The sequence below is a fragment of the Scyliorhinus canicula genome, chromosome 16 (assembly GCF_902713615.1).
Source record: "Scyliorhinus canicula chromosome 16, sScyCan1.1, whole genome shotgun sequence".
NCBI classification, from domain to species: domain Eukaryota; kingdom Metazoa; phylum Chordata; class Chondrichthyes; order Carcharhiniformes; family Scyliorhinidae; genus Scyliorhinus; species Scyliorhinus canicula.
In genome coordinates, this window is record NC_052161.1 from 47,337,693 (window position 1) to 47,358,394 (window position 20,702).

At 47.3% G+C, this 20,702-nt stretch overlaps 1 protein-coding gene across 2 annotated transcripts in view; it reads right to left on the reverse strand.

The window, feature by feature from the left end:
* Window positions 1-20,702, reverse strand: part of LOC119979630 (serine/threonine-protein kinase 32C) — a 428,471-nt gene that overhangs the window by 106,788 nt on the left and 300,981 nt on the right. For both annotated transcript variants that reach the window (XM_038822141.1, XM_038822143.1), the window contains exon 3: window positions 16,354-16,505. In XM_038822141.1, coding sequence (XP_038678069.1) covers window positions 16,354-16,505 — 152 coding nt within the window. The remainder of the gene's footprint in view (window positions 1-16,353; window positions 16,506-20,702) is intronic.

Consider the following 20,702-nt stretch of genomic DNA (forward strand, 5'->3'; position numbering starts at 1 on the left):
CGTATTTCTAAAACAAAACTTTATTACAAATACAATATTAAACTTTTTAACTTCACACCCGAAAGGAACAGCTTACAATTACCCCTTAATACTACGACACAATTTCCCATTAAATAACAGCAAAAGAAATATACAACTCTTGTTTTTAAACTCTTCTACTTGGAAAGAATATAGACAGAGTCAGACAGATCAGAAATCAACTCCTTTCTCTCTCTCTCTCTCAAAGCTTGTCAAAACTCACTGCCCGTCTACCTTTCTGAGCTCCACCCAGTAATTGTGTCACCTCCCCAAGCTTGAAAACACACTCAGTGGGATTCGCCGCTTCTGAGACTAAGTGTTGATGCCGACGCAGAATTTGTGGAGATCCATGAAAGTAAAACTGGCGCTCCACCTGGACCGATTTTGCTGCTGTTGAGGGGCTAGCACCGGGCCACGTGGAACACAATCGATTCCAATGAGAAATGATGCGGGATTCTCTGGCTTTGCGATTTTACACTCAGGAGGCTGACAAGCTGCAGCCGCATATACACACCACTCCCCACACACACCATCCCAGCCAACAAGATGTTAATAAGATGTGTGGCCCCATGTTTCGCGGATGCAGACCTCTAGACCCTCCTACCCCGGCATAGGAAGGAGGCTGCCAGCCTCCGCCGTGCGCCGTGCCTTGGCGCAAGTGGCAGAGGCAGTCAGCACCGGGCGGAACACTATCCGGAGCGGCTAGCAATGCCAAAGAAATTTACACAACTTCCTCAGGGCGGCCAGGGTGCACCAACCCCATCCCACATAACCCCACGCCCTCAAACCTGAGGGCGTCTGAACCCCCACTATGCACCATAGTCCAGGTGCCCTGGCCACTGGAACCACTAGCTACACACCCCCTGGGCTGCATGCATTGGACTGTCTAACACTGTAATTTTTTTGATTCCCCCCACCTCCCAGGGGAAGGCCATCCCCAACCACCAGACCTGCGGCCCCTAACCGTGGCAGAGCAGAGGGCCCTCAATATGGTCAGCGGCGGGTGGTCGCCGATGTGCAGTTTGGACACCGGCGAGGAAGTGAGACTCCGCAGTAGAGGCATTGGGGATGACGGTTCTGGCTATGAATCAGCATGCCCAAGGCCTGGGCAATATGGGTTGGCGCTCGCCATGGCCCAAAACAGGCGGCCATGTGCCAGAGCAACTTGGAAATCGCAGAGGCGCTCCTGGGCGTGGCTCAGTCATAGCAAGCCATGGCTGAGAAAATCCGCAGCATTGCCCAGGTGCTGGCTGACATGGCGCAGACAGAGAGGGAGGTGGTGCAGTCCAAGAGGGAGATGGCGCAGTTGCTGGCTGATGTGACACAAAGCCAGAAGGTGGTGGCACAGTCAATGGGTGATGTAGCGCAGTCCCGGACAGAATGGTCCACTCCCTGTGCTCCATGGCCGTGAGCATGCAGACCCTGGTCAAGACCAGAGCGGGCCTCCAGGACTGGCAACGCCATGTGTAAGGGGATGTCTCAGGGGTTAGCTCCACTCACACCCCCATCCTATGGAATAGCCCGAGGGCCATCTGGCACCCTGAAGGAGGAGGAGATGATGGGGCCCGCACCGGTGACTCCCGCATGGGGGGTGCCGGAACACCTCAGCCTTGGACTTCCCCACTCCCCCCCCTCCTGTCGCTGGTGCATCTGGCAGAACAGGGCAGCACCACGCCACCTGGGATGCCCGAGCAGTAGCCGGGCCCATCCAGGCCTGGTTGCCGCAGAAGACGCCCGCCAACGGGGATCTAGGCCCAGGTCACAGGGTGGGGAGCACAGCAGGCTGCCTCCACTCCTGCTGTACCATCTGGGGATCTACCTAGACATAGCACTGGGGCCTGTAAGGCCAGAAAGTTAGACACTAGTTACGTTGGCATGGATGCAGGGCACAAATCTGTATATATATGTTCACAATAAACATGTGTTACCACTGTTACAACCTGCCTCGTTGCTCTGTCAGATGGGTGTGAGGGATGGACCGGCCTTGGCTGGGCAGAGATGGGGTGCAGGGAAGGAATAGGCGGGCGTTGTGGGTGACCTGTGCTCCCCACCCTCCCCACACTCCACACCAGATCCCAAGTCCCCATCACCATCACCCAGGGATTCAATGGGACTGTGTGATGGAATGGCCAGTTCACATGCAGGGATCACCCAGGTGGAGGGTGCAACTGCGAGCAGGAATCAGACCTTGTAATACAATGCGGAGCACCAGAGCTCATTGCAGAGCGGGTTTCATCATCCTCCACCCCATGATCCAGACCCACTGTTACTACCAACCCAGGGCCCGCGGCAGGTATGTTTCACAGAGGGAGTTGCAGGCGGGAGTGAGGCGATGCGATGTGGTGTCCATGCCGCTGGTGGGTCCCCCCTCCCCCCCCGCTCCGCAGTTGGTGAACCTGGAGGCGATCAGAACATCCTGAGCATGTTGACCCTAGCATATCATGCAGCCTCCCGTGCCTGCCTGGGCCCCATGTCTTGCCCATCCTCCCCCTCCCCTGCATATTCTTCGTCGAACGAGGCCGGGCGTTCCTCCTTGTTCTCCAGTACCTTACCCCTCTGCTGCGCAATGTTATGGAGGACAAAGCAGACCACCACAATGCGGTGGACCCTCTCAGCATCATACTGGAGGGCCCCTCCAGAGAGGTCCAGGCACCTGAACCTGATCTTCAGGAAGCGGAAGCACCGATCAGTCACGAACCTGGTCACTGTCGTTGTTGTAGTGGGTCTCCGCGTCGGCCTGAGGCCTCCGGATAGGTGTCATCAGCCATGGCCAAAGTAGATAACCCCTGTCGCCCAGCAGCCAACCACTGGGGGGGGGGGGGGGGGGATGTTTCAAAGATGTCAGGAACTGTTGAGTGTGCCAGGACGAAGGCGTCATGCACACTGCCCGGGTACTGGTCGCGAACGTGTGATGCGCAGCTGATGGTCACATATCAGCTGCACGTTCAATTGGAAACCCTTTCTGTTGGTGTAGAACGGTCTGTCATCTGCAGGTGCTCAAAGGGGGACATACATGCCGCCCAGGACCCGGGACATGTCGGCGATGATGGTGAACCCCGCTGCCTGGGCATCCTGGTGGGCTCAGTCCACATTGAAGTGGGTGTATTGAGCCGTCTGTGTACCCAGGGCCTCCTGACGGCGCGGTGAACCTGTGCACCAAGGTCTGAGAGATAACGGACAGGTCCCCACTCGGGCCTGGAATCACCCCGTGGCATAAATGTTCAGGGCGACCGTCACCTTGATGGCCACCAGGAGCGGGTGTCCTCCCCCATACGCCCGTGGTGCCTGGTGTGACTGGATCTGGCAGATTGTCGCACTGTCTCTCTGCACAGCTGAAGTCTTCGGCGGCATGCCCGGTCCGGCAGGTCCTCAAATGACAGACGCTGCGAGTACACACAAGGCCTCATGCGGCACCTCCTCCTCCTTGGCCTGTTGGGCAGGTGGCTCGCCATTCTGAGTGGCTGCCACCTGTTCCTCTGCAGCATGCTCTGCTGCTGCCCGCTCTGCTGTTGGATTGGATTGGATTTGTTTATTGTCACTTGTACCGAGGTACAGTGAAAAGTAATTTTCTGCGAGCAGCTCAGCAAATCATTAAGTACATGGGAAGAAAAGGGAATAAAAGAAAATACATAATAGGGCAACATAACATATACAATGTAACTACATAAGCACTGGCATCGGATGAAGCATACAGGGTGTAGTGTTAATGAGGTCAGTCTATAAGAGGGTCATTTAGGAGTCTGGTGACAGTGGGGAAGAAGCTGTTTTTGAGTCTGTTCGTGCGTGTTCTCAAACTTCTGTATCTCCTGCCTGATGGAAGAAGTTGGAAGAGTGAGTAAGCCGGGTGGGAGGGATCCTTGATTATGCTGCCCGCTTTCCCCAGGCAGCGGGAGGTGTAGATGGAGTAAATGGATGGGAGGCAGGTTCATGTGATGGACTGGACGATGTTCACAACTCTCTGAAGTTTCTTGCGGTCCTGGGCTGAGCAGTTGCCATACCAGGCTGTGATGCAGCCCGATAGGATGCTTTCAATGGTGCATCTGTAAAATTTGGTAAGGGTTATGGACATGCCAAATTTCCTTAGTTTCTTGAGGAAGTATAGGCGCTCCCCTGTTGTGCTTTCTTGGTGGTAGCGTCGACGTGGGTGGACCAGGACAGATTTTTGGAGATGTGCACCCCTAGGAATTTGAAACTGCTAATCATCTCCACTTCGGCCCCGTTGATGCTGACAGGGGTGTGTACAGTACTTTGCTTCCTGAAGTCAATGACCACTCCGCTAGGTTCTCTATCTCCCTCCTGTATTCTGACTCATCGTTATTCCAGATCCGGCCCACTATGGTCGTATCGTCAGCAAACTTGCAGATGGAGTTGGAACCAAGTTTTGCCACGCAGTCGTGTGTGTACAGGGAGTAAAGTGGTGGGGGGCTAGGTACGCAGCCTTGTGGGGCCCCAGTGTTGAGGACTATTGTGGAGGTGGTGTTGTTGTTCATTCTTACTGATTGTGGTCTGCTGGTCAGAAAATCGAGGATCCAGTTGCAGAGTGGGGATCCAAGTCCTAGGTTTTGGAGCTTTGATATGAGCTTGGCTGGGATTATGGTGTTGAAGGCGGAGCTGTAGTCAATAAATAGGAGTCTGATGTAGGTGTTGCACACTCCACTGCTGCAGCATCCTCCTCCTCATCCAGCAGCGCCAGTTCGTGCAGCTGCAGGGAATCCCCCCAGGGCTCCGGCGACCAGCAGGAAGGCCATCATTGCTGGTTGAATTCCAATATCCATTGTCTTCTGGGAGCGAAAGACGTACATGTTAGCATGGTGCATACCCCCATGTCCAACCAGGTCCAATGGGTTACACGGTGGCCCTGGTTGGCACTGCAGGCTCTGCCCCCATGCTCCCCCAACTCTGCACCTCTGGCCCCGTTGGTTGCTGGTACCATGGGGGCCTCTGGCCCTGGAGCCCGTCCCTGATGCCAGTGTTACCATTGGTTGGCACTGTCCTTGCCAACGGTACGCTCCGTGGAGTCCGCCCGGGACCCCGATGTCCTGCCGGCGGGTGGTGGCCATGTGAGGGGGTGGTATGAGGGTTAGGTACGTGAGTGGGGACACCCATACAGCTGGTATCACTCTGCAGAACCAGGGACCAAGGTGGGTGGTCAGTGGGGTGCGTAGCAAAATGGTTGCCTTGTAGGCCGTGCAATGGCGGTCCGTGACTCGACACCGCCTCAGTCCTGTGAGGGTTCACCCCAGCCACTCGGCCCGTTCTCCCATAACCCCCTTTCCCCAACCCCCCCCCCCCCCAATCCAACCCCAGCCAGCCCGGCCAGCGTCTGGCCCGGCAGATACCAGTTTCACTGTTTTTAAAAGGACAAGGGAACCACAACGTCAGGAACACGGCCCATCGGAGGCGGAGCATCGTGGGGGCTCCAGTGAATACCGGGTTGGGCTCGCTAATGACATGCAAACGGTGTTTAGAAGGTGCATTCCGGAAAGCATTGACGCCCCTCAACCTCCGTCTCTCTAGGGAGAACAATCCCAGTTTATTCAATCTCTCCTCATAGCTAATACCCTCCATACCAGGCAACACAGTAGGGCAGCACGGTAGCACAAGTGGATAGCACTGTGGCTTCACAGCGCCAGGGTCCCAGGTTCGATTCCCCGCTGGGTCACTGTCTGTGCGGAGTCTGCACGTTCTCCCCGTGTCTGCATGGATTTCCTCCGGGTGTTCCGGTTTCCTCCCACAGTTCTAAGACGTGCAGGTTAGGTGGATTGGCCATGGTAAATTGCCCTTAGTGACCAAAAAGGTTAGGAGGGGTTATTGGGTTACAGGGATAGGGTGGAAATGAGGGCTTAAGTGGGTCGGTGCAGACTTGATGGGCCGAATGGCCTCCTTCTGCACTGTATATTCTATGTTCTAACATCCTGGCAAACCTTTTTGTATTCTCTCCAAAGCCTCCATGTCCTTCTGGTAGTGCGGTGATCAGAATTGGACACAGTATTCCAAATATGGTCTAACCAACGTTCTATATAACTGTAACATAATTTGCTTTTATACTTGATACCCCATTCGATGAAGGCAAGCATGCCATATGCCTTCTTTACCACCATATCCACCTGCGCTGCCACCTTTAAGGAACTGTGGACCTGCACACCCAGATTTCTCAGTGTGTCTATGCTCCTGATAGTTCTGCCATTTATTTCATAGCTCCCACCTGAATTGAATCTACCAAAATGCATCACCACGCATTTGCCCGGGTTAAATTCCATCTGCCATTTCTCCGCCCAATTTTGCAGCCTATCTATTTCCTGCTATATTCTAGACAAGCTAGAGAAGTTTTTAAGTTTCAGTTCAGCTGACTGGGTTGTAGTTGGAGAGATGTAGTGAGGGAAAAGGTAGCTCTCACAAGCTCTGCTAGAAGCAGTTAGCTTTTGAAGGCTAAAGAGAAAACATCTCTCTCAGCTTTGCCAAAAGAAAAGTCATACTATGGAGTAATGGTTAACAAAACAGATGCCGTAAACTTATAGTCCAGCTAGTTAAGAGAACCAGAGAAATGAAGAGAAGTTTCCAAGAAGTCTGGAGTTAACGGAACAGAGGAAACTGGTAAGCAGAACAGATTTCTGTATAGTAAAGTCACAGAGAGTTGAAAAGGCTTTGGATCGTGAGTGGCCAGAAAGTTATCTGCAGTAGTGCTAGGGTTTGTGAGAAATTACTGCAGTTTGAGTCACTATCTAAAATAATTGTGGAAATCGGTGGCTGGACCTTGGTGTTTGTGTAAAAGCCTTTAAGACAAAGGAAATCTGAAGGAAGAGATATTAAAACCTGAAAGTGAAACCTTGATGGAAGCAGCGAAGGGGGAACATAATTTAAAAGAAGATTTGAAGTGTGACATTTGAATGCGGAATTTGAAACCACTCCTATGGAAGCTGGAATTCAGTGGGACAAGGTTGCTCATAGTATAAGAATTATCTGGGATTCTTTTGAGAAGAAATCTACAGTCATTCACATGGATTCAGAGAGGAATGTGTCTTAGGGGCAGCACGGTGGAGCAGTGGTTAGCACTGTTGCTTCACAGCGGCAGATTCGATTCCCGGCTTGGATCACTGTGATCACTTGGAGTCTGCACATTCTCCTCATGTCTTTGTGGGTTTCCTCCGGGTGCTCCGGCTTCCTCCCACAAGTCCCGAAAGAAGTGTTTGTTAGGTGAATTGGACATTCTGAATTCTCCCTCAGTCTACCTGAACACGTGCCGGAGTGTGGCGATTAGGGGATTTTCATAGTAATTTCATTGCAGTGTTAATGTGAGGCTACTTGTGACAATAATAAAGATTAATATTATTAAAGATGACATGATTTATGACACTACTGCTTGTGTGTAAGTATAGTCATTTTAACATTGCCTAAGATAAGCACCAGTACTACCTCATACTCTTATACAGATTCCAGTGCCGAGCGTATAGGTGAGATACTGTTGTAGCATGGCCTGTGAACAAGCAGGAAACCTCAAACTGCAATGCCAGATTGCTGCATTTAATAGCCCATGTGCATACTGCAGAGGTTACTTTCCAAAATACTGCACACTTGCTAATCACAGAGTTATTCTCTGTGCAAAAGCTGGGTCATTATTTAGGCTGTACTCGATGGAACTTCACAGACTGTGCCGCTGATGGGTTGAAGAGGGAACCGTTTTTATACGTGCTGAATCATACAGTGTTTCAAGCTCCGGTTGTCCGAGCTGCCCATTACTACATCACTTCATATCAGAGGCACTGACAATTTCATTGCATGAATGGAAGATGGTCCAAGCGAATGAAAAACTATATAATGTGCTGCCAGGATGAAATGAAGATTGTGAGAGGACATTGCAGAGTAACTCTCCAGGCTTTGCCAAACTATCAGTCTCATTTAACGGCCATTTTCAGTAATGCAGCAATTCATTGCTCCACAATGGGATTCAATATGGCGAGAGGGTAATGTTTGAGTGTGGGGTATGGTGGTCTGGCAGGAATGTCTGTGCTTCCTATTGTCCATACATGAGTCATTTGTTTCAATCACAAAAAGAGTCATTGGCCGCTGGAGAGATCGTTCAGTCCCGCTGATGCCAGTGGCCATTTGTGTTGCTTGCCATCCGCACCACCAGGAAACACTTCAGGGGATCGGAAGATCCTGCCAGCAAGAAGGGTCGGAAAATCCCAACCTATGTTTCCAGCAGGGAACACTAGATAACTGAGGAATGAGGCCATGACATGACTAGGTGGTCAAAGCACAACCTGAGATGCTGAGAGAGCGTTTCCTCGTGTGGGAAAGTCTAGGACCAGTGGGCATCATCTCAGAGTCAGGGGTCACCCATTTAAGACGGAGATGAGGAGGAATATCTTCTCTCAGAGGTAGTGATTTCTTTACCGCAGAGGGTGTAGAGACTGGGTTGTTAAGTATGTTCAAGGCTGAGATAGACAGAGTTTTAATGAGTAAGGGAATCGAGGGTGGAAAAGTGGAGTTGAGGATGATCATATCAGATCAGCTATGATCTCATTGAATGGCAGCGCAGACTAGATGGGCCATATGGCCTACTTCTGTTCGTATGTCTTATGGTCTTCCTGTCTATGTGGCTCAACTATCCACTATATTCCCAAACCAAACTGACTTAACCACTCCTCCTGAACTACTTGTGTCGTCACATATTTTGAGTTTGCCAAGTGAACCCTGTCTCTCAAGTCATCTTGCACACCCCAAAATATGCCAACTGGAGGCAATGTAATTGAAACATTCTGCGCTTGCACAGAACGATTTTTAAACAAACTTTTATTACAATCTCCCTAACCGCCAAACAAAATTTAAAAATGTTCTTCCCAATTTCAAAACATTGTCATTCCTGGTCAGCCCACCTCAAAACCAAACTAAACTAAACTCTCGATTGAAAACAGGGTAGGTTCTGATACAGGTTGGATGAACAGGATAATCTGAAATATGATTCTTCTACGCAATATTACCGCCCAATATTCCTTCCTAATTTCAAGACACCAGATGAAAATAAAAGGTGAATAAAGATACCTTCCACAGTGATTTTCCAAGAAATTGCTTTTGGGATGAAGAATTCCACATGATGGAATCAAAGAGTGTGCTGGAATTAATCACACGAATGTGCTTTATTGTGCTATAGAAGGAAGTGTAAATTCCCAATCATTTATGACAGTTTTTAAAATGTTTGCTTCTGTTCATTTAGATTCTGCAATTTATTCCGTTTCTTTGTGAGCAAGACAGAATTTCCATTTCCAGTATGGTTTGTACTTTTTGGAATTCAAATGTGAATAATCATTTTGATTCATTTCCAAATGCATTTGCTTCCCATTTCAATTGGCAGTATTTCCATTGCGATGTCACAAATGATTGCAGTCATCACCCAATTTCACAAGTTTACAACGCCATCTCTCCACTGTTATGAGTTTGTAACAACATGAGGATAATTTCTTCCAATCTGGCTTTTACTGTTACTGCTGTGACTTTGATTTACCTGTCTGAAAATGAACCAATACAGTGAACTATATCAACTTGATCTAGCCCACCGTACATTAAGTTCCAAATGTTACTTCTGTTTGATTTTGTTCAAGCATATCTGACACATTCAAATGCCTTGAAGAGTATCTCTGCAAAATTATTTCTGGATTATACACCAAAATATCACTACAGTGCTGAAGGAGGCCATTTGGTCCATCAAATCTGCACCGACCCTTCTGAAAGAGCACCCTACTTAGACTGACGCCCCCACCCTATCCACCTAACGTTTTTGGACACTAAGGGCCAATTTATCATGACCAATCCACCTAACCTGCACAACTTTAGACTGTGTTAGGAAACCGGGGCACCCGGAGGAAATCCACGCAGACCACGGGGAGAATGTGCAAACTCCACATAGACAGTGATCCAAGGTGGGAATCGAACCAAGGTCGCTGGTGCTGTGAAGCAACAGTGCTAACCACTGTGTCACCCTACTGCCATACAACAGCTATTTGCTGATCTACATTGTGGTAGTTTGAAATTTTAAACTGGTCCCTGTCTTTGTCAAACTGACAAATTCAGAAACGTATGATCCTTGTTTCAGTTTTACAATGAACTTGGGGTGCAATTGTTGTTGAATAAGAAGCTCCTTCAATGTCCTGGTGGATAAAGGTGTCCACATTATACAGCACAACACCACATGTGTTAGAAGGTCCTAGGTGTTTAGATATAAATACAATTGGACTTGGCTGGGATGTTTCCTTGCCTTCTGGCACTACATAGAAATAGTTGTGTGAAGAGTTGCTGGTTGTAAATGCTAACTATATCTCAACAAGATTCAAAATCCAGGACAGGATAGGAAAGAGTGAACTACATAAGCAACTCATTTTCACTGTCTTCTATTTAACATAAGACCTTAAATTGTAGGATAATCCTCAACTCCACTTTCTAGCCTTATCCCCAAAACCTTTATTCCTTCACTGATTAGAAATTTGTCTATCTCAGCCTTGAACATATTTAATGGCCCGGCCTCCATAGCCCGTTGCGGGAAAGAATTTTACAGATTCACTACCCTCTGAGAGAAGAGATCCCTCCTCACCTTTGTCTTAAATATACGATCGCTTACTCTGAGATTATGCCTTCTGGTCCTCGACTCTCCTACAAGGGGAAACAACCTCTCAGCATCTATCCTGTCAAGCCCCCTGAAAATCCTAGATGTCTCAATAAGGACTCCTCTCATTCTTCTAAACTCCAATGAGTACAGTCCCAACCTACACAACCTCTCCTCATAAGAAAATCCCTCCATACGTGCGATCAACATACTGAAACATTCTCTGGACTTCCTCCAATGCCAGTAGATCTTTCCTTAGGTAAGGGGACCAAAACTGTTCACAGTACTCCAGGTGTGGTCTAACTAGTTAGAAAAACTTCCCTAATTTTATACTCCTTCCCCATTGAAATGAAGGCCAACATTCCATTTGCTTTCCCTATTGCTTGGTGAACTTGCATGCTCAAATTTTGTGATTTATGCCCAAGGACCCCCAAATCCCTCTGTGCTGCAGCTTTCTGAATAATATTCAGATCATTTATTCTTCCTACCAAAATAAATAACTTCCCATTTTCCAACATAATAATCCATCTGCCAAGTTTTTGTCCACTCACTTTAGCAGTCTGCATCCCTCTTTGGGAAGTATTTTCCAGCCGTTCTCGCCAGCAGGATCTTCTGGGTGCCCCTTGACAGTGGGGTGGACTTCATGGGAAATCCCATTGACAGCAGGAGGTCCCACCGTCGGCCAAAGGCGGGCCATCTTCCATTGCCAAGAAACATGCAGCGGGGATGGGCGGGAAATTCACCCTTCGTGTCACCCTCACTTGCCTCCCATCTACCTTTATGGCAGCCACAAACTTGGAAATAGTACATTCACTTCCCTCATCCAAGTTATTCATGCATATTGTAAATAAGTGTGGCCCCCAGCACTGATCCGTGTGGCACTCCTCTAGTTACAGGTTGTCATCCTGCAAATTACCCTCTTAACCAACATTATGTCTTCCACTAGTTAGCCAATCCTCTATCCATGCTAATATACTACCCCCGACATCATGGGAGCATTAAGTAGTCTTTTAGAAATCCAAATACATCTACTGGTTCTCCTTTATTTATCCTGCTCGTTACCACCTTAAAGAATTCTAATAAATTTGACAGCCGTTATTTTCCCTTCATGAGTCCAAGCCGACTATGCTTGATTAAATTATGCATTTCTAAATGCTCTATGCTATTACATTCTTTATAATGGATTCGAACATTTTCCCAATGACGGATGTTAAGCTAACTGGCCGATAGTTACCTGCTTTGTGTCTCCTTCATTTTTGAATCAGGGTGTTGCACTTGGTTTCACAGTTGGCCTCAAGAGAGGTTCAATGTTACACAGCCAATAGCTCAGCTTCACTAAAGATTCTTAAACAGTCTTTTGCCTGAATTACCAGGTCCCACACAAAAAGAGGTTATATTTTCTGTGACCGTACTTCCAATTGTGCAAGGTGTTCTCAAGGCATGTACACCCCTTACGTATGGAGACAATGCTATCATGAAACCACAGCCAGTCTGTTATCTGGACATTGGCTAAGTGGCAGATCTTAAGCAACTTTAAATAAGTCTTCTAGCCACCCTGCAGCCTGTTTCCTGGTGGGGGAGGCAGCTTGCCCGTTTCGCTGCCGGGGAACCGCTGCGGGAGGTTGCCTTTGGCGAGGCCGGAGGATCCTGCTGGCAGGAAGCAGTGGAAAATCCCACCTGATATTTTTGATGACATCATCTGAATTTATGACATCAGTTTCCATCTACATGCTGACTCCATGTAGCTCATCCAGCTCAACCTCAGCGCCAATGTTTGCTTTGTCAGGTTGTTTGTTCAATATTCACGACTGGACATGTCCCAATTTCCTCTCTTAAAGATCGGGGAAAACTGGGGCCATTGTATTCCATCAGCTTTGTTGCCTTACCATAAATTCTACTGCTCGTGGTGACCAACCTAAGGCTGAAGCAGACTTTTTATAGCTGTGGCATCCCATCTGACCCTGAACTGAGGCTTCCAACATTATATCCATCGCTGAGACATTTTTTTGGTTAATTAATAGCATTTGGGCAGTGCTGGCAAGATCAGCGGTGTTGGGGGAAGTGAATAGATTTAGAAAAAAGAGGTTAGAGCTAACTCTCCTGACTCAAGAGTAACAGCACATGATATTCAGCCAGAGAACTCTGTGCACTAGTGAACCATATCAGTAGCATGAGTTGCCTGATGAACCTTGCATCCCTCAAGGATCTGAACTAGCAGAACTCTCGTGCAAGATCTTTGGAATCAAATTTGTTCGAAGGACAGACAGAGTCAGAGCAGGTTGAGCGTAGCCTCTGATGTTCTGCCTAGTGAAATGTGTATCTGGAACCAATCTGTTTAATGTAAACCTATATGTAGACAATACTGGAATTTAAACAATGTTTTGTGGAAGTGACCAAGAGAGTATAAATATAGTGGAAACCTGTAACTTGGCAGAGTGCTGTTTCAGGTGTCTCTCTGAGAAATGGCTTTCCTTGTATGTTTGAAACTTTAATAAATTATCTTGACCTCCAACCTGAATCTGCTGTGATTAGTTCATAGAACTTCACCACAACAAGCAGCATTTATCATGCATCCCTAATTGTTCATGAGAGAGTGGCAGTGAGCTGTTTTTTCGAATACAACCAAGTGAATTACTAAGGGCAGTTAAGCATAAACCATATTGATGTGGGTGTGGAATGATATAAAGATTAGACTGGGTAAGAATGGCAGGTTTCTGCCCCTAAACGACATTAGTGAACCAGATGGATTTTTAAAAAATGGCAAATACAAGTTTCATGGTCACCATTACTGAGACAAGCTTTTTAAAAAATTTCTGATTGAATTAACTAATTGAACTCAAGGTAGGATTTGAACTTGATTATTAGTCCAAGCCAGAACAGTCCAGTAACATAACTACTGTACTACCATTCCAGTTACAGCCTTCTTCCATCTTAAATGTTGCCCATTTTCACTCCTAACCTCAGGATATCTGTTGCTGAAATCCTGGCCCATGCTTTAGTTACCTGCAGACTCGACTGTGTCAATGTTCCCAGACTTCCCACTTTCATAGTAAAATAGATGGGAGCAGGAGTAGGCCATTCGGCCCTTTGAGCCTGCTCTGCCATTCATTATGGTCATAGCTGATTATCCAACCCAGTAACCTATTCCTGCCTTGCCCCCATATTATTTGATATCTTTAGCCCCAAGAGCGATATCTAACTCCTTCTTGAAAACATACAATGTTTTGGCCCTATCTGAATTCCACCGGCTCCCTGCTCTCTGGATGAAGAAATTTCTCCTCACTTCAGTCCTAAATCGTTAACCCTGTATGATTCTGGACTTCCCCATCATTGGGAACATCTTTCCTATAAACATGAGCACATTAAAAACTCTACTATTTCTATCCTGACCCATACAAAATGCCATTCATCTATCACCTCACTTGCTACTGACCTACAATGGCTCCCAGTCCACCAAGGCCTCAAATTAAAGATCTTAACTTGGGCAGGCTTTAGTGTGAGTTTGAAGGCGAGTTTGAAGGCGGGTAAGGGGCATTTAATCAGATGGGACGGCATTGGGTGGGAACCTGACCACTTATCTTTCTATTAAGTTTGAGGCGAGAAGGACCATAGACTGCCTTCATGCCCCGCCACCAATTGAGGTCCTAAATGGGCATGTTTGCAAGCTTGTTGTCAAACATTCAATGCAAGGCATCCAGCATTGGAAAAGGGGGGGGGGGGGGCTGCTGGGATCTAACCCCTGCCTTTTCCTTCAACGTCACCTCTCCCATGAACCCCACCCCCTGACTCTACATTCCACCTTCACTCACACTTGGCCTGGGCCCATTCCTGGGCTTCTGGTGCGCACATTGCCAGAAGCTGCTATTGTTTTCATAGCGCTTAAGCGAGAGCTGCAAAACCTCTGTTTAGTCAATAGCTCTTCAGGTTGGCAGGGTCAGGGGGCTGGGAAGGGGAGTGGGGGGGGACACAGGATTGCCACCCTCGGCGTCCTTGATCTTGGGGAAGGCTCACCACTGACCATTTCAGTGTGTGACTAGCACTTAATATGGCAGGCCTTACCCAAAGGAAGTGACATAGGTCTCTCACCGGTTTGCCATCGTCTGGATTAATTTCCATCCCATGTGTTCAAATCCTTCGCCTCGCCCCTCCCCATCTCTTCCGAGAACTAATTTCTTCCAATTCTGGTCTCTAACGTATCTCCAATTCCTTTGTCCCACCACTGGTGGCCACGTTTTCTGCTGCATAGGCCCCAAGCCATTCCTTGAAACCTAGTTTTTTGACCAAACATTTAATGCTGTGGCCTAATATTGCCTTCCTTAACTCAATGAATACTTGTGTCTGTAAAAATGCTACTCGGTGACCTGGGAATTTTCAATCATGGTAAAGGTATTATTAAAATGCATGTTGTTGTTACTGGTGTTGATTGATGTTATCATTTCACACACATGCGAAAAATGGTCAAAGATGAATTTTTCGTACTTGTTATGAAGCTCCCATTAAACTCCCACTTTCTGTTGATTCATGTCTGGCTTTGTTTGTAAGAGTTGGTGATAAATTTTCTTCTGGCACTCATTAGAGATATGGACTAAATTATGAGAAATGGAAGTTTATTAAAGGTTGAGCCACCAAATGATAGCAACACTCGTGACCAGTCTCAAAGGACTTATAACTTCTGTTTACTTATCTGTGAAGGACTGTATTTTAATATAAATTGCACTTCACTTTTACTCAGTTCTATAGACATTTTCCCCCTCATTTCTGACAGAATTCAATGAGCCAGGAGATAAGATGTCAAAATGGTAACTGAGGATTGGATAACTATCAAGATGTTGATGAAAATGCTTGAAGGGAAACCGTGGCATACTTGTGTGGGAAGTGACGAAGCTACATTTACATTGTTTATAGAAGGAGGCTTGCAGTAATTCACTCAGACAATGCTGGTGGAAATAGAAACCATCGCAAATAAATCAATAATTCCTAGTTGCTGATGGCTTTTCAGATCTACACAGCCCACAAAAAAGTCAACAAGGGTATTCCCCCCAGACAGAAATCACTTCACTTATTGTAAACAAACTGTTCCATCCTTCATTTCAAAATCTTGGAAGACATTTAAGACAAGGGCAGCAGACACATGGGAACACTACCATCTGCTAGTTCCCCTTCAAGCCACACACACCATTCTGACTTCAAAATATATCACTGTTCCTTGACTTGACCAATAGCATCGAAAGGCACTCTACCTATGTTTTTTTTAATTAACTATGACATTTGGGAGCCCATAAGATTTGAAGAAGATTTTTTATTCAGTAATACAGAACCATCTCCAACAGAGATTCAAACTGTGAATCAAGTCTTGGTGGAAGCTGTGTTGGGTATGACACTATATCAAACCCACACAGACTTTTCTGCTCTAATTGCATTGGTTTTGGCTTTAAGTAGTTAACAGCATTTTCTGCAATCAGAAATGCCTTCAGGCTGTGGCAATGTTCATCTTCAATACTTATTTGAATGGAATTTTAACAATTTCGATCAGGGATCGAACTTGTTGGCTGGCCTCAGTTGGGTTGCAAGTCCAAAAGTCTGAACAGTGGCTACTTTGCAAATTGCTTTGTCACAGATCACCAGGCAAATAACGTCCCACCACTTAAGGCTGCATTCTGATATAAAAGTAAGGGCATTAGCATTGAACAAATATCACAATGTCATGATGCATATTTAATGAAACGTGAGATAGTCACCAGAGGTTTACTAAGAAAACATGTTCAATTTCCTGCAGGATCTCCAGTTCCCTGAACACATTTCGGACTTCATCTCTCTCGATGCATTGTTGTTTATTCATGTACTTCATCGCATACATTTTCTCGGTGTCGCGCTTTTGAACAATACACACCTGGAAGAGAGAAAAACGGGAAAATAGGTCACCTCTGCAAAGGAATAAGCATGTTTTTTAAAAAAAGTTCTCTCTGACAATTTGATAAAATATTTTCCCTCTTCAGTAGTTCCGCGTCCCGCTTGCCAACGTTCGAGCAAATTTTGTTACTGTCGATTTCTACCCCTACTGACACTGAATAGACAATTAACAGTTCTGGAAATGAAAAGGATGTTACACCCCACTGTTTGAATGCAGGTACTACTTGGTGACTGGGTCTGTGATTGGTGTCAGCTCAGTGTGATTCAGGCCTGCACCCAGCCTGAAACATCAGCTGCCAACGCACTCCCAATAGGAAGGAAACGTTTGAGACAAGGCGGGGGGAGAGATAGACAGTGGAATTACTCTGCATTGAAAAAGAGGTTCTGCTTTCATGCCCACATGGTTTAAATCGCCATAGAAATAAGGCACACAGACCACGTGAATTCTGAGCTGGTGGCTTATACAGGCTAAAGGCAACTTTTAGTTGCTCCTGGACAGGCAAAGAGCCGACAGATTTTACGTGTTGCAATATTATCTTGCCCAAATGTGTTGCCCTCCTGAGGAAAGATACAACACAAAGCAGGAAAATAGCGGACGATGAATAAGATGGAAGAAAAATAAAACAGCACTTTTCTTTAAAAAAAACAATATTCACAACTCATATCTGGCTAAGAGGTTGTAAAATAGATGATCAGGATCAATTTTCCACAGAAAGTCTTGTTTTAATAACCAGCCCCTGCAAAGCCTAAAACAATGCAGTCACGCGATTGGGAAATGGGAGAAAGAATAATTAGCAACTGATGATTTTTGAATTCATAACCAATTGATTTGGAGCCCATCAGGTTCTGGATGATAGAAATGCTGTTAAAACTTTTATTTTCCACTTGCACGTTCATTTTGATTATTAATATTGCAGCAAGCTGCCAGTCTGTCACATCTATAGTATGCAGCCAGCGAGCAATCGGTGCATAGGAATTTGGATTAAGAGTGCTGGAAGAACATTGTACTCAATTACACAATAAACCTGGATGCTGGCCAAAAATCTCTCAGTCACAGCTGTACTGACATTTAACCGTGGATAGATATTTATTGCTTCAGAGTTGCAGTTGCACCATGCTGATTGTTAGTGTTTAATTAAAATCTTTAATTAATGGAATACTATTTCAATACTTATAGTAAGCCACTTCAAACCCTAGATTGTGGATGATTTGAATGCAAAATTCTTTTAAAATGTATGCTTCTACAAAGAAGGTATGAACAATTTAAGGTCACATTTTACTCTCTATTAATTTTAATTTTGACAACAAAATGGATTTGTGGAAGCAAGGAATGGGACAAGACTCGCAGTATTTACCAATGGTCCGAGTCATGCTCCCACTCTATAGTATATACATAGAAATGAACACAAACAAAGATTTGCAGCTGAGAACCATTGTTAAAGACCATGAGATATTGCTGCAGAGTTTTGCCAAGGAGGGAGGGGAGGTAAAAGTGAAACAAAAATGAATTTGAATATTGTGTCCGAACATGTGCTCGTTAGCCAAAAGGAATCTTTTGACACATAGCATGAGAGGAGCAACTACTCTCAGATACTGTTCAACTGAGAGCAGGGTGACTTAGAAGTGCAACAAAATACAGAGGCACGTCACATCTGGAACAAACTACCACAAGCAGAAAATGTAGCACAAAAGAACCAGTTACAGAATATGTGACAGGGGAGCAGAACGTGGCTGGAGCTGAAATGTGCCTCTAGATCCATGAAGATCTACAGAAACAGTCAACTGTCTACACCTAAGGTCATCGCCACCCTCAACTTTAATACCACAGACTTTGCAGGCACCTCCAGAAGATATCACAGGAGCCAGACATGTTGCTTAATATCTCCCACATCAGTACTAACCAGCAGCAGCAAAGGAAATTAAAATGTTACTATATTGGTTACATTCCTAAAGTAGTTGTCACATTGGCTCCTTATTTTTGTCCATGTCAGTGATCCTAGGACATACGTAAATAATAAGGTCTGTTATCCCAACAACATGCAAATAGTATGGCAAGCAATATGGCAAATAGGGCAGCATGGTGGCACAGTGGTTAGCAATGCAGCCTCACAGCGCCAGGGACCCAGGTTCAATTCCAGCCTTGGGTGACTGTGTGAAGTTTGTTTGTTCCCCCCATGCCTGCGTGGGTTTCATCCGGGTGTTCCGGTTTGCTCCCAGAGTCCAAAGATATGCGGGTTAGGTAGGTTGGCCGTGCAAAATTGCCCCTTGGTGTCCAGGGATGTGCAGGTTAGGTTACGGGGATAGGGCTGGGTGGATGGGGAAATGGACATGGGTAGGGTATGTTATATTACTTGAAGTAATATGTATTACTCATTTGTTCATGCTGAGAAGTTCTTAACTTTGATGATGATGAATACTCAAAGTCGTCCAGCGATAACAAATAATTTGAGTAACTAATCAATTAACTTGTGAGTTTGATTCTTCAATACTTTTACGAGCAGGTAAATTAAACAAGGTGGAATTAGATTAACTATGAATATTGAGCGGTATTCTCCTCCCCCCACCGGGTGGGAGAATCTCAGGGGCGCCGCGCGAACCGCGCCACGCCGCTCCGACCCCCGCACGCGATTCTCCCACCCCCCCCCGAAACCAGCGCCGCGCAAATCGCGCTGGGCTGCTCGGAGAATCGCCGCAAACGGCGAGCGGCGATTCCCCGGCCCAGATGGGCCGTGTGGCCGCGCGTAAACGGCCCAGTCCCGCCGGCGCCGTCCACGCCTGGTCGCTGCTGGCGGGTACTCATTGCAAAGGCTTGGGGGGCGGTCTGTGGGGGGGGTGGGGCTCCGTTCCCAGGGGGGGCCTCCGGAGAGGCCTGGTACACGATCCGGACCAACCGATCGGCAAGCGGGCCTCTCTGTTGGCGGGCCTCCTTTCTTCCACCGGCGAGCCTGGATCCATCCACCATGTTTGTGCGGGGCGGGCTGGGGGAGGACGGCCACCATGCATGCACTAGTTGGCGCCGGCGCAACTGCGCATGCGCAGGACCCAAGGCGCCACGTCTTTTACACAGCGCCGGGTTTCTGACGCCGGGTCGAGGCCCCAACCCCGTAAATCCCGCGGCGCCCCTGCTAGCCCCATGGAGGGGGGCGAATAGGGGTCTGGGAATGGGCGCCGACGCCGGTGTAAAACACTCCTGTTTTCACTCCGGCATCGGCACTTAGACTCCCGTTGGGAGAATCCCACCCATTATACTTGCACTCTGAGCTAACTACACTTCTGTTCTCTAGTCACAACACACCAAAAAAGAACGGGAAAATAAATTGAGCTTGTATTTATATCCACTGTTAGTGTTGCTCTCTAGTGATCATCTGACTGTACTAACTGCACATTAACCCTTTATATCTTTACATATACAGAGATCACTACAGGGTGCTCTTTGGGAAGGTTGGTGTAGACTCAATGGGCCGAATGGCCTCCTTCTACACAGGGATTCTATGAGGCCGCTACCAGACAGTCAAGGGATTACACATAATGCTTTCATTCTGAGATAATAAATGTGATCCAGTTCTTTGGATCAAAGCTGTGGTTTATGAAATGTTAACCAGGGGATGTAAATGTCACAAGCAGGCTTCCGGTTGCGGCTATGCGGAGCTAAGCCGCACGTTCAGCAGCTCCCGCTAGAAACGGACTTTGGGGCTCTTTTCAGGGCCCCCAATAGAGCTTCAATTGACGATTCCCGACGTGGGAAGGGGTCTGCAGTAGATCCCCAGGGTTCTATGGTCCGGACCAGGAGTGGGGTGAGCAGAAAAGCGATGGCAGCGCCTCTGGAAAAGCAGGGGAAGGAAGACAAAATGGCAGCTGGCGGAGCCGTCGAGGAGTGGAGGCAGTGGGCGCAGGAGCAGCAGAAGACTCTTCGGCGCTGCTTCCAGGAGCTTAAGGTGGAGCTGCTGGAGTCGCTGAAGACTACCACTGGTAAGCTGCTGGACACTCAGACAACCCAGGGGGCCGCAATCCGGGAGCTGCAGCAGCAGGCCTCCGAAAGGGAGGATGAGGCCGCGGCCCCGGCGGGCAAGGTGGAGATGCACGAGGCGCTCCATAAAAAGTGGCAGGAGCAGTTCAAGGAGCTGGACAACCGGTCGAGGCGGAAAAATTTACGGATCCTGGGCCTCACGGAGGGGCT